We start from the raw sequence: 18,228 nt of genomic DNA on the forward strand, positions 1-18,228 counted from the left end.
ACGTATTAAAATGGAGATGACAAACAGCAGATTACTGGGGAAAAAATATTGATCAGAGACAAAACAGGAAAAACAGTATGTTGCAATCATGCATTAAAATAGAATAAATAAAAAATAAAAAAATGTAAAAAAAAAAAAGTTTTTAATTGTCCATTATGTAAATTACATTTAAGAATAAAAATAAATAGTGACGATATATATTTTTGATTGAATACCTAATCTACTTATGTAATACTTAAAAAGGGATTTAATACATTGTCCTTTAATTAATTTTAACTTTATTATTATAATACATAATAACAAGAATAATAATATCTATGTATGTATTAAATTATACTTATTTTTTAGTTGATTAATTAATTAATTTCATATATACGTATAACCGGAAATGTATATATATATATATATCCGGAAATGTATTACATTCATTTCCATTTTTATTATTCATTTCTATATTTATTGACGTTAAAATAAATTAATTTAATAATTTAAGAAACATCCTTTAACAAAAATAACTTGTTAAATGTTAAATTTACATCTTAAATATATAAATGGAGAAGAAAAACACCATACTTTTGCTAAATCAGGAGCTAACAGGCTAGCGAGAATCAGTTAGCTGTTAGCTTACAGACATTTCCCAAAGACACATTAAAATCTAAAATAAAAGCAAAATGAGTTACTAAATGCACAGAATACAAGGTTAAAACAACATTATAAACATTTCATTGTGTTTTAGTTGCACCTTTTGGACAAAGTATGGGCAAAGTATTTTGTACAGAGCTAGGCTAATGCTAAGCAAAGCCCAGTAGCTAGCAACATATTGTGAAACAATGAATATACTCCTTACAAATGTTGCATTTAATGACACAAAACAATGTACTAAGGAGTTACCCAAGCTACTGGTTCCTAAAGTTACCCTTTAGTGGCTCACCTTGAGGTGTCAAATGAGCGGGTCAGTACCTGGGGGGCCAGCGGGTCAGCTCAAAGGAGCGTGCTGAGCCGGGGCGGGAGGGGGGAATAACAGCGCAACATTTGGTCATTTCACCTATAGATTTTTGTCTTTTACTAAGGTCACCGCAGGACACGGCAGGCACACAAGGAAGAGGACAGGAGGACAGGAAGTCATAGAACCAAAAGAAGAGACGAGAGAAAAACGGAAGGGGGGGGTCTAATGAGGAACTATAATGGAGCAGGTGTGGGTTTGAGTCACTAATTCAAATCTGATAAAAGGAATCACACAACAAGCGACTCATCCCCACCTATGAGACAACAAACAAAGAGCAAACTGATCAGACAAAAGGACACAACACAACAAAACACAACACAATACAAAGAAATAAAACACTAAATCAAAAGTGACACCTTTGAACATCCATCAGTGTCGGTCTTTAGTAGTTTTCATCAACTTGAAAAATATTATTTTGATATTTTCAGAAAAAAATAAACAAACAAATAAATAAATTTCATTCTTTAATTAACTGGAAAAAAATGTATTAAAAAAACTTACAGGTTACTCGATATTTTTCAGAAAGTCAAAAAATAAGTAGTTATTTTTTAATTAAAGTTATATTTTAACAAGTTTTCATCAACTTGAAGAATATCATTTTGATATTTAAAAAAAAACACAAATAAATAAAAAAATATATTTATTTTGTTTTTTACATAGATACAAATTTATTTTGTTATTTTCAACTTTTAATTAACTCAAAAAAATTTACTCAAAAAACTTACAGTTTACTCGATATTTTCAGAAAGTTTTATTTTAGAAACTTTAACAAGTTTTCATCAACTTCAAAAATATTATTTTGATATTTTCAGAAAAAATACAAATAAATAAATATATTTATTTTGTTTTTTACATACATTCAAATACAAATAAATAAATAAATATATTTATTTTGGGGTTTTTTTCGACTTTTAATTACCTAAAAAAATTTACTCAATGTTGTCAAAAACAAGCATAAAATAATCAAAAGTATCTCGCTTAATTATATGTCTTTGTTATTTTGAAATAAAGATGTGATTACTGCATAGTTACTCAAAAATTCTGTCCAGTTGCTCAATTTTCTCAAAACCAAAAAACAACTAAGAAAAAAAAAATATAGCTAGCCAAAGTAGTTTGTTTTTTTTAAATTAAGCTTTTTGTTTACATGTTTTCATAAACTCGAAAAAACACAATTTGCAGGTGACTCGATTTTGTCAAAATAAACAAATCAATAAAAAATTCTAAGTAGCAAGTTTTAGTTTAGCAAAAAAAAATCTGCGTTTTTTGGATTTTGTCATAAACAAAGACATAAAAAAGTAGCTAGCTTAATTATACACTTTAGCAAGTCGTTATTTAAAAAAAGGGTTGCAATTACTCGACTACTTGCGATATTATCAAATACAAAAATCAAAAGCTAGCTAGCCTAAGTGGAACGGACCTTTGTTTACAATGTTTCAACAGTATTAAAAAACAAAAAATCTACCTTATAATTAGGGATGTCTGATATAGTTTTTTTTGTGGAAAACGGATATACCTATATTGTCCAGCTATCAATTTCCAATACCGATATGTGTAACATGACATATATCCTGTGGTGGAATGAACACATAAGCATTTTTTTATATCGGTTTTCAATATGGGGAAAAAAATCCATAATACCAATATCAACTGATATCATATTTTTATGCTGATATAGGATATTGGTACTGATAATTATCGGACATCCCTACTCATAATAATGTAATATTATATTAAAGTATTGGTTCATGAAATAATACATTAAAATAAAATATTTTTTGTTAATCTGCTGTGTAGCTAAAGTTAATCCGGTCTGGTTACTTTTGATGTCTTAAAAAAAGCAAATTAAATGTTAAAGGAGATGAACAAAAAGGGCGACGATAAGAAAAAAAAAAGAAGATTTGGATGTACATGCGGTCGTCCTCACGCTGGACGTATTCATCCACTCTTATTTGCTATGAAGATGACTCATCAGCTTAAGGCGGTGCCAGCGTTTTTTGGCGCAATCGGCAAAATGGCCGCATCAAAGGGTTAACGGAATCTATCAATAAGCTGATCCCACTCAATGAAGGTGGGATGTCGTTGTAACTGTATGTGCTTTCACACAGGCGGAAAAAATTCAAGATGGTGGGGATACGGAGCTTCAGACCCCTGTGCCGGCTTTCAAACAGGCGCAGTCCTACCCCTGTTATGACCCTTTAAGTCAGGACTTGGTCTTGGTACCCTCCATGGTGTTTTGTGTGTTGCTCATCTGTAAAAGCGTGCGCGGAATTCTGATGTACGGACGGACAAAAATATTGACACTTTCAGGCAATTTGTGGTCTACAGATTCCACCTGAAGTTTGCCAACTGAACTCCATCCCACGTCACACCCTTGCCACGCCTCCACTTCACCATAGAAAATCCTGTGTGAAAGGGGCTAAGGCTAAGGGATGCCGATTTTATTTTTGTTACAATCCCATAAAATCCTTACTAGATGCATATTGTCTTGACTGTGCAGCCTTTGGTCCCATGACAACAATACTCAGTGAGCGCCACGCAAACCGCACCAAAGTATCTTTTTAAAAAATATTTTTCTGGTCCGGACCGGAATACGTGTAACCCATGTCATGCCACGACCCTAATAAGGAGCAGTCACATGACTCAGCTGAGGTGAGATCCCCTCCTGATTCGCCAGGTCCAGCAAGGTGCTGCTGTGGCTAGTCAACAAGCGGCTCTCAACCCTTTTTTTTTTTTAAATCAAACCTAAAGAAAACAACTTTGCGGTCATTTTTTTTAGATAACTTTAGGCCTTCCCAACTGGCAGCGAATGGGTAGGACTGTCTTTCCTTTTGACTCTGTGGCTAGCGGACTCAAGGATGGAGGACCATTCCTCTAGAGTGGCGTGCCTAAAGCCACCATAACCAAAGACTCATCAAACTTATACCAGCTACTTGACCAACATTGATGTGATCCTCTTTTGTGAAAATGTGCATCTGATTTCACTGAAAAGCACCTGTTTCTGTGTCCTATTCACACCAGTTCAGACCCCCAAGAACTATTCTTCTGCATGATTTGGTGAGATTGCCCTAAAATGACCCCTGCGCTACATACGCATCCAAAAGTGTGAACTTTGTGCAAGAAAAAGAAGACAATGTTGTGTAACTCACGTAGCAGGTTCTGCTGCATGGACTCGGAACGGTACAGACTCACAGTGCTCTTCTTGAAGACGTTCTTCAGGAGCTGGGCCCTCTCCGTCAAACTACAAACACACACACACACACACACAGAAGTGCAGCCAGTGTGTTAGCAGCATGCTGAGAGCCACAGGCTGATTTAATGATCCATTCATCAAGCACCTCCGAGCCAGCCAGAGTCTACCTGCTGGCTCCAACGCCATGTAGGGAGACAAAGTGGACGAGACAAAGTGTGGGTGAAATATGTCATATATGTCAAGCAGCAGGCTGCAGGAAAGGAATTCATGTAAAGCTAACAAATGCGTGGACTACATGTCTTCATGTGTGTGATATTCTGCGTGTGTTTTACATGTAAAAGTGTGTGCGTGTACATGTGCGTGTGCGTGTGTCTGGGACAGCGGCCAGGCAGAGGGATCACTTTCAGCCAGCAGGAGATCTCACACGGATCTGCTTCATGCTAATGGACGCTGCAGGCCTCAGAGCCCAGACAGCTGCACCCCATGCCCCCCCCCCCCCCCCATCGCTACACCTCCTCCCCGACAATACACACTCATTGTATCGCCGCAGCGCACCTCTCAAATGATGACAATCAGCTTTTCGCCGACGCAACGACATGATTGCTGATATTACAGTCAAAACCCGGCGGATTTAGCCGTCATTTGGAAGATTTGAGTCCTGATTTTGACTGATTGCACAGGCTAGGGCGGGATTCTTCTGATGTTGGGAAGGGAATTTCAGGGAGTTTTAGGTGGGATTTGTCATAAAAATGCTGCAAAGGAATGTTACAGTTCAGATTATACACAGGTATATACGTATATGTATATATACATAGTATATACACTCCCCTCTTTCATGTACTTTCAGTCTTATTTTTACATACTTTTATGACAGTTTGAATCGTTTTTCTAATTATTTCATTTATTCATTTGTCATTATACTATTCTTTAATTTAAATACTAGTTTTGTTATTTATCACTATTTTAGATCCTATAATATTGACTCGTAAATTAAAAAATGACCCGGTCAGGTTGTTTTCTTGAAATATCTTCGTAATGAAAAATTGTTATCATTTCATATTCCAGGTATTCCTCAAAAATCATATTTTTGATATCATGTCGTTCACATTTTTAACTTATCTTTTATACATTTTAAGATATTTTTGTTTTTGTGTTACTACCCCAACCTTCCATAAGTGGGTCAAAAATGACCCGGTCAGGTTGTTTTCTTGAAATATCTTCGTAAAGAAATTTTTTTATCATTTCATATTCCAGGTATTCCTCAAAAAACATGTTTTTGATATCATGCCGTTCACATTTTTAACTTATCGTTTATACATTTTAAGACATTTTTGTTTTTGTGTTACTACCCCAACCTCCCATAAGTGGGTCAAAAATGACCCGGTCAGGTTGTTTTCTTGAAATATCTTTGTAATGAAAAATTGTTATCATTTCATATTCCAGGTATTCCTCAAAAATCATATTTTTGATATCATGCCATTGACATTTTTAACTTATCTTTATGCAACACACAATGGATCCTCACATTTTCTATTGTTGTACGGGGTCATTTTCTTTTTCAAAGATGGAAAAAAGTGAAAAATGAAGATGTTTCTAACATGAAATCATTCTTGTGTGGTCCTAAATATAATACTAAATATCATACAAGTGATTATTCCTAACCAAAATGGCAAAATTGTCATAAAAAGGCATTGATTCTAGTATGGGTGATTTTTGAGCCACTTATGGAAGAATGTAGGGTCCATCTAAGGGTTAATATACTATGCTTTGTGATGGATGCCGTTTAAATGTATTTATATATATATTTCTCATTTTTTAAATTTATTGCATTTAGTTATATTTATTTTTTAATATTCTTAAGTTATATCATGATTACAGTTATGGTTTTTACTCTTATTAATAGTAGCATTACATCATATTAAATGCTGCTTTTTAACACGCATTTATGACTATGTTATTGAATATTTTCTGTAGTAAATCTATAGCAAATGCCTTCAATTGTCTTAATCGGAATTGTGATCAATAGTTGACAACTGGATTATTGTTTATTTTTATATTTTATTTATAAGACACTGAGTTAGTCTTCTGTATGTAATTATGTCCACTTTGCATTATGAAGTATATACAGTTTTATCCATAACACTACATTATAAGAATGTGTGTTGCAGCGTAGCTTGTCACTGATCACCAGTGTGTAAACTTAGTTTTTAATACTTTTGAAAAAAAAATATGACTCCAAAAAGGTTATTACAAAAGTGAGGAGTGAGTGCATGCAAGATACTGGATACTAAAACAAGCCCCAGTACAGTTATTACAAAGTATTAGAGTGTGTATGTGTATTACTATGTGTTATTTACAAATACTGCAGTGCAGTTTAGACACACTGCAAGTCACCTGCCAGATTAATAACACAACATGACAACATTAGACAAAAATGGAAGATCTGTAAGTGTATGAAATAGTAGCATTACATTACTGTCTTCTGTCCACACACACACACACATTTTAAAGAGCCTCCATAGAGACACGTGTGCCACCACCACTGACCATGAGGCCATTTTTAGCCAATCAGAAGCTTGAAGAAAGTCATTTCTGGAAAAGTCACATTAATCAAAATGAGACAAATGAAAAATAAAAATAAATAAATAATAAATAAAAAATGCTAAACCACATTCAAAATCATATTTTTGAGGAGAAATGCCCGTTTTTGCGTGGACCTTTTGCTTAGTTTTAGTGTGCGATCTTACCGCTCGTGTTTAGTTAGGTTAAAAGGAACTCTGGTCCATTTGCTGTACTGGTACGGTTCAAGTCTGAATGGGATCATCCCAAACCAGGAGGGTCTCGGTCTGCTTGCAAGTTAAGTTGAATTTATGCATATGGAACTCCCCTGGCACTCCCCTGTAAGACCAAGCTCCGAACCTGGGGAGACAGAGCCTTCTCCATCGCTGCCCCCACCCTCTGGAACTCTTTACCCCATTCACTCCGTGCTTGCCCTGACCTCCCCAGTTTTAAAAACCAACTAAAAAGCCACCTCTTTAAATCTGTTTTTAATGTCTAACTTTTTATACCTCACTGCTGTGCCCCGCCCCTCCCCGCTTTTACTCATGTTTTAACTGTGTATTAACCAATCAATGTTGTATTTTAACATATTTTTTACTCTGTTTACTTGCTTTTATTCAATTCCATTCTTCTGTAAAGTGTCTTTGAGTATTTTTAAATAAAATGTATTATTATTATTATATGTTCTTTACTGTGCAGGACGTGGTCACATGACAGAAATATACGTAAGTGTCCACGCTAATAAATGCTCACCACATATCTTCTTACGGACCAGAGTACCACTGTGTACAATGTGTTTACTGTATATGGTTCCTGTGCTCACTAACTGCTTCCTGAGGTCAACATCATTTTTTTGAGTGTGTAAAAAGACATAAAAACGTGAAGTAAAGGTGCTGCGTACCTTTTCCCTTGCACTACCGCTCCAGGATCTTTGGATAACGCCTCCAGCTCCTGCACCTCGTCCACCAGCGTCTTAAAACACACTCTCTTCACCCTGAATCCAAACATCAAGACATAAAAAACATCACTGAGTAGACTTTAATGTAGTGCAGATGCGGACTGAATCAAAGGCCAGCCGAAACAAACAAGTCCAAGGAGAAGACAGGAGGAGATTCAGGAGGAATTTCCTGCTAAGGAGACTCACACTTTGTAGGCCACGTCAAAGACCAGCGAGGTGATAGGGATGAAGACCAGGCCCATCCAGAAGACCCCCGACGAGAACATCATCTCCGCCTGACAACACGCACGGGTCATTGTAAGACAAGACAGAACTTAGCAGACTATCATATAACAAGAAGAGCTCTTAGAAGGAAGGAACACCTGATAACAGGCAACCTTCATCATCCTCTTCAGCGGCTCTTAATGAGAAGCATGCATGACAAAGACGAGCCAAAACAAACAGTCGTGTTGTGGAAACGCTGAGGGAGATGGAGCCAAAGTGCCCTAATCTGGCGTGACTAAATGATACCATGCCTTTGTCTGGACCACAACCCCCTCAGGCCTCCCGGGTGGAGGAAGTACCTGTGAAGGATTGAGGGTGCGGCGTGTCGTTCACCTGAAAGCAGCTCCTTATAGTACGCATCCTTTTTTTATGATGCAGCAGGGAATCCATTTATCGAACAGAAATGTTGTCATTATACGTAGTTGGGGTCTTAATTGAAAGCAGGAGAGATTTCTGAGACGTCAACTTACTGTAACTTTAATGTTAATAATGATGTGGAGTGCATGAGAAAGCAGAAAGGAAAATGTTACATTGTGGGGCACTCTGTTGGTTGTGGATACAAAGCTTTGGAAGATAAGCCAGCATACGTCCATTCATCTTCTGCTGGAGCCTATCCCAGCTGACTTCACCAGCGTACACCCTGGACTGGTGGCCAGCCAATCACAGGGCACATATAGACAAACAACCATTCACACTCACATTCATACCTATGGACAATTTGGAGTGGCCAATTAACCTAGCATGTTTTTGGAAACCGGAGTACCCGGAGAAAACCCACACATGCAGGGGGAGAACATGCTAACTCCACATAGAGATGGCCGAGGGTGGAATTGAACTGAGGTCTCCTAGCTGTGTGGCCTGCGCACTAACCACTCGATCGCCGTGCAGCTCGTGACAGAACCATTCATTCATTCATTCATTTTCTATCGCTTATCCTCACAAGGGTCTCGGGGGGTGCTGGAGCCTATCCCAGCTGTCTTCGGGCGAGAGGCGGGGTGCACCCTGCTTGGGTTTTCCCGGGAACTCCGGTTCCCTCCCACATTCCAAAAACATGCTAGGTTAATTAGCCACTCCAAATTGTCCATAGGTATGAATGTGAGTGTGAATGGTTGTTTGTTTATATGTGCCCTGTGATTGGCTGGCCACCAGTCCAGGGTGTACCCCGCCTCTTGCCCAAAGTGAGCTGGGATAGGCTCCAGCACCCCCAGAAAATGCATGGATGGATAAATCTGTCTTTCCTCAACAAGTATGTATGTCAGCAAATGTTTTTATATGGAATGGTGGAGCTTCAGAAGATTTTATTATTATTTTTTTTTTTTTGGGGGGGGGGGTGCAGTATGAGAGGGGGCCACCTTTCATCTGTCAGCGCAGGAGCATGTTTACTTTGGTTGTACTGAAACGTTCTGTCGTGATGTGTCAAAGAGCGCTCCTCTCATTGTGACGGACCACTTGTTCAAACTGCTGGGGGAGGGGCCCCTTAGCTGTGCGCTTCCTGTAATGTGACACATACGGGGCCCCCATGATGCACACTCACACACGTATACACACACACACACACACACACATAAACACATCACCATCAGTGTCAAAAGTATCAAAGCGGCCTTTTTGGCTCAAATGAGCGAATGTGTTCGCCATTAGCTGCAAATTGGCTTTGATGTGCGGCGGGAGGAAACCCCAAAACGACGGCAAATCAAAAATGTCTCCGAGATGCGACATGGATGAATAGAGCTTTTCTGTGCGGCTACCTTGACAACGTAAAGAGGCGAGCGAGGCAAATTAAACCATACGTTTATGGCAATTTTTGAAATAACACATTCAGGTGGAAATTCAGCTGTTTTTCTTGTAAGTTGCTTTAATAATTGTCATGTTCTGAACATCTTAAACGTCTTAAACTGCAGTGTTTAAGCTGTCTAGAGATGCTTTTGACAAATAAATCAGCACATTAATAATCCTCCTTTAGAGCAAGTCAACTTTACCCAAAGAGCGAACACAGCAACACTAAATGTTTGCCTTCAGGCATCTAAAAGGGCTCCCCGGCGGCCAGCAGGCGTGACGACACCTTATACCAGGGGGCCCTCGGGAGCTTGGATGGTTGGAGAGAGGTCCTGGAGGAAAAGTGGTTGTGGGGGGAGGGGGGTACTTTTGGGACAAACCAATAATCTTATCTGACTTGTTTGGACAAACTGTGGCGTTCGTTAGCGTTTGGAAAAGCCGCCAAGGGTCTTCTCACAATGTTGGTTTCGTACGATTATATCAAGTTAAAAAGTGTACACCATTTTTCATCTCTATGACTGTACTCTACTAACACAGACAGGAAGCAGAACTGGAGGTAGCAGAGATGAGGATGCTGAGGTTCAAATTGGGAGTGACCAAGATAGATAGGATCAAGAACAAGTACATCAGAGTGACATTATATATTAGAGATAAAGTCCTTTAGGCCAGACTGAGATGGTTGGGACATGTCCAGAGGAGAGATAGTGAATATATTGGTAGAAGGATGCTGCCAGGTAGGAGGCGTAGAGGAAGACCAAAGAGGAGGTTTATGGATGTTGTGAAGGAGGACATGAGGGTAGTTGATTCAGAACACAGGGTTGGATGGAGAAGACAGATTTGCTATAGTGACCCCTGAAGGGAAAAGCGCAAAGAGAAAGAAGAAGACTAACTGCTAACTCCAAAATCAAAATGTTCAGCTCATCAGCGCATGTAGGAATTTTTATTTTCCAACATTCCAAATTTCGGCTTTTTTAGTGTAAATGAAATGGTGCTCCCAACTAGTGAAGAATTATTTTCACTTTCATTGCATTTATTTTAATGGGTGACATAATAGATGCTTACTGGTTGGATGCTCGTGTAATCTTTCAGCATATTTACACATTTCAACAGTCAGTTTCCAACAGTCAGTACTTCTAACTGCCATTGCACTACATCAATATGTACATATATGCTGTACAACATCTCTTTGCACATATGGAGGTTTTTGCATTCTATTTTGTTTGCTTTGCTATTATATTTTTCATATTGTTGCTCTACTGTATTTGATATTTGTACCTTATTTTATTTGATTTATTTTGTTTTACTATACTATTTTACATAGTACCATTCCCTTATTTTCTTGAACTTTGCATGCTACCGTGTTTTACAAGTCTGTAAGCTGCTGGATCTGTGAATTTCTCTTGGAGATGAATAAAGTATCTATCTATCTATCTATCTATCTATCTATCTATCTATCTATCTATCCATCTATCTATCCATCTATCTATCCATCTATCTATCCATCTATCTATCCATCTATCTATCCATCTATCTATCCATCTATCTATCCATCTATCTATCCATCTATCCATCCATCTATCCATCCATCCATCCATCCATCCATCCATCCACCAATACATCCATCCATCCATCCACCCATCCACCAATACATCCATCCATCCATCCACCAATACATCCATCCATCCATCCACCCACCAATACATCCATCCACCAATACATCCATCCACCCAAAAATACATCCATCCATCCATCCACCAATATATCCATCCATCCATCCATCAATACATCCATCTATCAATCCATCCACCAATACATCCATCCACCAATCCATCCATCCATCCATCCATCCATCAATACATCCATCCATCCATCCATCCGCCAATACATCCATCCATCCATCTATCCATCCAACAATACATCCATCCATCCATCCATCCACCAATACATCCATCTATCAATCCATCCACCAATACATCCATCTATCAATCCATCCACCCATCCATCCACCAATACATCCATCCATCCACCAATACATCCATCTATCAATCCATCCACCAATACATCCATCTATCAATCCATCCATCCATCCATCCATCCATCCACCAATACATCCATCCATCATCCGTCTACATTCTAACATTTCAAATTCCGCCATTTTGTTGTCCACTAACTACTCCTACATTTGTCCACCGCTTCAAATCATTCCAACATCAAAAAATCCAGCTCATTCGGGACACAGAGGCTATCATTCAGGACTTTTCAAATTCCCAACATATTCCATAATTCAATATTTTTCTCTGATATTTTACCCATTAAAAATTGACAATGTCCAGAGTAAATAATACAACAAATTGAATAAATATTACAAAGACATATCAACTAACGTCATGATTAAATTGATGCTACATTATCAATACAAATGTATTCAATATAAGTCACTTTGACCAAGATCATAAATTTGCGTTTCAGTTTGTAAGAGCACTTTAAGTATGAATATAATTCAATAAACTCTGAGGCATAATTATCAATGTTTCAATTAAATCTTGTTACGTAACAATTGCATTCAACTCAATGGGGTTACAAATCCAATTCAAAACTACATTGCCACTTGGGCGGATATGAAAAAAGTAACATAAAAGCACCATAAAATAGGAAAAACTACCAAGCAAAAGTTATCTGAACTCAATGTCTTTTATCAGCATGTTCGGCTGTAATATAAACTTTTATGATAGCACCGTTATAAAAATATGGCCCATAAATGGGTCGGGACGACTGTTTGTAACTATGCTAAATTAGCAGTTAGCTTGATATGCTTTTGAATGGCACCATTCGCGAGGCTGTACAATATAAGTTAATATAAGTGTTTTAACAACGTATCCCAACATATGCCATTCCACGGCATTCAGCGGCTTCAATCACAGCACAATAAGGTCAAATGATGTCATAGCTTCTGCAACATTACCTTTAACGTCTGCGATGATGAAGAAACAGCCAACAACTGAGATATTCTCCTTTTCAACACGACTCTGACAGCCTCGTTGACAAGGTCCGGCCCCTAAAACAACACCGGCACCGACAAATCTGCCAATAACGCCGTAGAAGAGCTCCGACGGGGGAAAACAAACAGAGACTTTCTCGCTGGGCTCGTCCGTCCACGCCATGTGTCTTCCAACAAAGACAGCAAACCTTTTACACAAACATTTATCAGTCAGCGCTTTGATTTACTGTGTTTGGAGAAGACCAGGGCGGTATACAATCAATGGCGGAGAACAATAACAGGTCACAATCTGACGATATATGTCGTTTGTGGCGGACATTATGGGTTGTGGTCAAAATGCTTTGGAAGACATGCTAGCAAACATGTAGTACAGATTAGGGATTGACCCATATGGTTTTTTTTGGGGCCGATGCCGATACCGATTTTTTCCCATCACCCTTCGCCGATAGCCGATTTTGCTGGGCCGATATTTGTGACTGATACTGCCTTTGCTCCCTCAATTTACATGAAAAAATGACAATGATAACAAATATTATCACATACTACAGTATTCATTGGCCCTGTACCCTAGAAAGCGCCCATGAATGATACGGGAAAAGGCCCAAATGATACTGTGTCAAAGCCCAGGGCAGTGATACTGATAAAATATAGAGTTTAACCATGTCCAGTATCAGCCCCCGTAGCTGTCCACTCAGAGCGCGCTGCTCTGGTATCGTGCCCGTGAAACAACCAATCAACATGTCAGCGGTTGACACTCCCGGCGAAAGACAAATAGGGAAAATAGCAAACAGAATATTAGAAATGGAACATTTTATCACCATTAATGAGGAGGACAGACATTGATAAGATAAGACTGTTGATAAAATATTATGGTTGAAATATTTTTGCAATTATTGTGTTTACACTGTTTACATATAATACATGTAATAAACTGAACATTTTCTGGAAACAAAATGGTCTTTTGATTAAATAGTACGTGATAATAAGCTCATGATTAAATAGTATGTGATAATAAGTGATAATAATGTTGCAGGGTTCTCCGGCAACACAAAGCTGCCCGGCGGATGCCTGTCTGTAAATCATGCAGCGGAAAAACACATTGGCATACCCACGTGCATATCACACGATACCGATTCAAATAAAGAACGCAAATATCGGCCCGATATATTGGCCGGCCGATGTATCGGTCGATATCGATTCAAATCAAGAACGCAAATATCGGCCCGATATATCGGCCGGCCGATGTATCGGTCGATACCGATTCAAATAAAGAACGCAAATATTGGCCCGATACATTGGCCGGCCGATGTATCGGTCGATACCGATTCAAATAAAGAACGCAAATATTGGCCCGATATATTGGCCGGCCGATGTATCGGTCGATATCGATTCAAATCAAGAACGCAAATATCGGCCCGATATATCGGCCGGCGGATGTATCGGTCGATATCGATTCAAATCAGGAACGCAAATATCGGCCCGATATATCGGCCGGCCGATGTATCGGTCCATACCGATTCAAATAACGAACGCAAATATCGGCCCGATATATAGGCCGGCTGATGTATCGGTCGATATCGATTCAAATCAGGAACGCAAATATCGGCCCGATATATCGGCCGGCCGATGTATCGGTCGATACCGATTCAAATAACGAACGCAAATATCGGTATCGGTCGATACCGATTCAAATAAAGAACGCAAATATCGGCCGGATGTATCGGTCGATCCTTAGTACAGATATCCTGAAAATGCTAAATGGCTTATATGCTAATGGCTAATTAGTTGTAAGCCCCTGCCTTTGATGTATCTAATTACAGTGGACTCCGTTTACATTGACGCCTCTCGGACTGGCAGACTAATGACAACACGAGTGGTTGTCAACATAACCAGAACCAAAAATGGCCATTCCATTTCCTCACCAGCACGGGTGAATGGGTGATAATGAAGATTTTTAGGTAACACAAACAGCCAGCTAAACTGGCATGCATCCCCAGTACCCCACTGGATGGCAAGTACTGGACCACATATACGCCAGACAGGCCTAGACAGTTTCCATCTGTGCTTCCTGCGACGCATCATCGGGATCACATGGCTGGGCAAAGTCACCAATGCCTATGTTGGATAGAGATTCGCTATTCTATCAGCATGCATCACATGATTGGCATGAGCATCAACTGGTTGCGTCGCATGGAGGATGGCCTCATACCAAAGGTTCTCCCGTACAAGGGGCGGGCGTCAGGATGCCACCCAGCGGGTCACCCAGCAATGCGCTTCAATTACGTCTCCTGACGTGACCTGAAACTCAGGCAGATTGGAGGAAAGCGAGGCACCCGACATGGAATTAGACCGCTGAACCAGTCCAGATAATTCTCCCATGGAGTCTACAGTAAAGCCTAGACTACTATGGGTGGGGTCCACTATACCATATATAGCACCATTGGGAATTTCATTAGGAATGCTCAGATCGATCAGCAACCGCTTTCCATGATTGGCGAACACTGATAAAAGCATTTCAACAGCGCGAAGGACAAAAGTTGGAAAAATGCCTGTTTTTTTCCTGAGTGAAAGGGGCTGTAGGTATGCATCTAAGCATGCTAGCACAGCAGATGCACAATAATCTGCCATTTGATATCATATACCTGACTGTGTGACGGACGATGGATCCAGCACCTGTCCTGTCACGACAACACTCCAAAAATATAAATCTTGCCCGACATTGATGAATGTGTGTGACGAAACCAGAAAAGAGGAGGGCTTCTGGCTGTTTTTGACATATTGGGGTTAGCAGGGGGCGGGCGGATGAAAAGCTGATGCAACAACTAGAGTTTAAGGAGCGAGAGAAAAGTGATGGCAAAGAGAGGAAGATGCATGAGCAGATTGAAGGAGGAGGGGGTTAGAAGATGTGGTCCAGCGTCAGGTCTTAGGCATGATCCTGCTTCTTCACAAGCTTCCCTGTGATGCAGTTTCAGGTTTCACACAAAGAAAGAAAGAAAGAAAGAAAGAGACATGTCCTTGTTTGATGATCTACTGGGGGGCGGAAGTGGTGTGGTGTGGAAGATTACCAGTTTGCCACAGGACAACCTTAGTGGGTTTAATGGAGTGCTGCAGGGAGGGGATGAAAGCAACACCAGGCAACTCTAGCGTACTCCACACACAGCGTTTGCTCATAAACACTTGATTAGGTACACCTGCACCATCTACTAAGATCCAATAGAATAAGCTCATTTTGGATTCAACAACAAAATATCATGCAAAAATAATGACAAATCTTATTAGAACAATATGTTGAAAATACCGCTCTGACGTCAAGGTTTATGGAGAATAGAGCCCCCATTTTTAGAACAAAAATGCACATATTAATCATAATGGCCTGATCATAAATTCATTTATTCATTTGTTAGATTAAAGTAACAATTTTACAACAGTTACATGAAAAAAGTCATGCAGTTACATGAAAATTATGCAAATAAAGTACAAATTTTATTATTATTTGTATAAATATTATTTGTTTAAATATATAGCATATATAAGAACGCAAATATCGGCCCGATGTATCGGTCGATACCGATATATATCGGCCGGCCGATGTATAAAATTAGGACTTTATTTGCATAATTTTCTGACTTTTTTCATGTAACTGTTGTAAAATTGTTACTATTGTTAATACTAATTGTTACTACTAAAATTGTTAGTTGCAATTGTACAAGAATAGGCCATAAGCTTGCAAAAAATGCTGTTGTATTAAAAATAACCTGGAATGGTCATTTTTTTCTGTCATAACATGGCCATGCAGTCTTAATTTCACAAAAATAAATATGTAACAGCACGAAGAATAAAAAATCTAGAAAAAACAGCCCTGATTTGAGAAAAAATGTTATAATATCACAACAATGAAGTCCAAATGTAATAGCAATGAAGTTGTCATTTTATGAAAATACACTTGTAAATAGCATGAGGAGAAGAAAAAGTAATTTTTAAAAAGTTGATATGAGAAAAAGTAATTTTAAAAAAGTTGATGTAAGAATTAAAATGGAAATTTACAAAAAATCATAATATGAGGGGAAAAATGTATTTTTTCAGGAAGTTTCCGTATATCAGAATGAAGGTGAAATTTCATGAAATGGCATAAAAATGTCATAATGTGAGAAAGCTGTGATGTGAGAAGCAAGAATTGTACGCAAAGAAAATTATATGAAAAAAAGAAATGGTAGTAGTATGAGAAAAGTGTCCTATTATTATGAGAAAAAAACAGGCATAATATTATTCATTCATTCATTCATTTTCTACCGCTTTTTCCTCACGAGGGTCGCGGGGGTGCTGGAGCCTATCCCAGCTGTCTTTGGGCGAGAGGCGGGGTACACCCTGGACTGGTGGCCAGCCAATCACAGGGCACATATAGACAAACAACCATTCACACTCACATTCATACCTATGGACAATTTGGAGTGGCCAATTGGAGTGGCATGTTTTTGGAATGTGGGAGGAAACCGGAGTACCCGGAGAAAACCCACGCATGCACGGGGAGAACATGCAAACTCCACACAGAGATGTTTGAGGGTGGAATTGAACCCTGGTCTCCTAGCTGTGAGGTCTGCGCGCTAACCACTAGACCGCCGTGCCGCCCGGCATAATATTATATGAGATGAAAATTCCACTTTTACAAGTAATTTTTTTTAATATCACATGCAATATATATATATATATTACATGTGCTATATATACTCTACTGGCAAACATCACTTGTGGACTTGACAGTTCCATCAGAGACAGAAGACGCGAGGCCCCCAAAAAGAAACATTGAGGGTCAGCTGCTTCCTGCGACACGAACAACCAAGCTAAGGTACATGGCTACCCTCGCTTTGTTTTCCTTCCAGTCTCAAAGTCACCTGCGCATACTCAGCGCCCAGGGAGGCCGGCGTAACACAAACAGTCGCCTAATTGGACCAATTAAGTTATTATGCAATACAAGCCGGAGGTCTGACAGGTCCCGAGCCTCTGGTTCTCCTTACAGAGGAGCGCTCGCAAGAACCTGCCGTACAGAGTCAGCGCTGAGGCAACACAGGTCGTACGCAACGATGCTTACCTCGCCTGACATGTCGGGGGCCAGGGGGATGAGGGGCCACAAGGAGGAGTAGATGATGAAGAACACCACCCACAGCCCAATGCTGCCCCAGATGGCGATGTGACTGAACTGCAAACAACACAAGCAAGCGTCAAACTAGTCATCAGGACAATCATTTGGGGGGGAAAATTAAGAACAAGTAGTATTGTGAAAGAATAAAAGTATATTATTAGTAAGTATATTATATATTAATTAGTCATACTATATGAATACAACTCTGAATATTATGACAATAATGACATTTTGTATAAATAAAATATGGTGGCTAATGCCATCAAAATCAAGTTGGATTTCTAAATTAATGAGGAAAAAAACAGAAAAAAAAATGATGTCATATGGAGAAAAAAATATG

The 18,228-nt window shown here is 39.1% G+C and overlaps 1 protein-coding gene across 6 annotated transcripts in view; it reads right to left on the reverse strand.

The window, feature by feature from the left end:
• Positions 1-18,228, reverse strand: part of atp8a1 (ATPase phospholipid transporting 8A1) — a 142,035-nt gene that overhangs the window by 4,617 nt on the left and 119,190 nt on the right. For 3 of the 6 annotated variants that reach the window (XM_058076633.1, XM_058076632.1, XM_058076631.1), the window contains 4 exons: positions 17,838-17,945; positions 7,900-7,988; positions 7,657-7,749; positions 4,153-4,244 (listed from right to left, as the gene is read on the reverse strand). In XM_058076633.1, coding sequence (XP_057932616.1) covers positions 4,153-4,244; positions 7,657-7,749; positions 7,900-7,988; positions 17,838-17,945 — 382 coding nt within the window. Of the gene's footprint in view, positions 1-931; positions 4,245-7,656; positions 7,750-7,899; positions 7,989-17,837; positions 17,946-18,228 lie in introns of all 6 variants that reach the window. The other 3 variants (XR_009130231.1, XR_009130230.1, XR_009130232.1) reach the window with 2 other exon arrangements.

The sequence above is a fragment of the Doryrhamphus excisus genome, chromosome 6 (assembly GCF_030265055.1).
Source record: "Doryrhamphus excisus isolate RoL2022-K1 chromosome 6, RoL_Dexc_1.0, whole genome shotgun sequence".
NCBI classification, from domain to species: Eukaryota; Metazoa; Chordata; class Actinopteri; order Syngnathiformes; family Syngnathidae; genus Doryrhamphus; species Doryrhamphus excisus.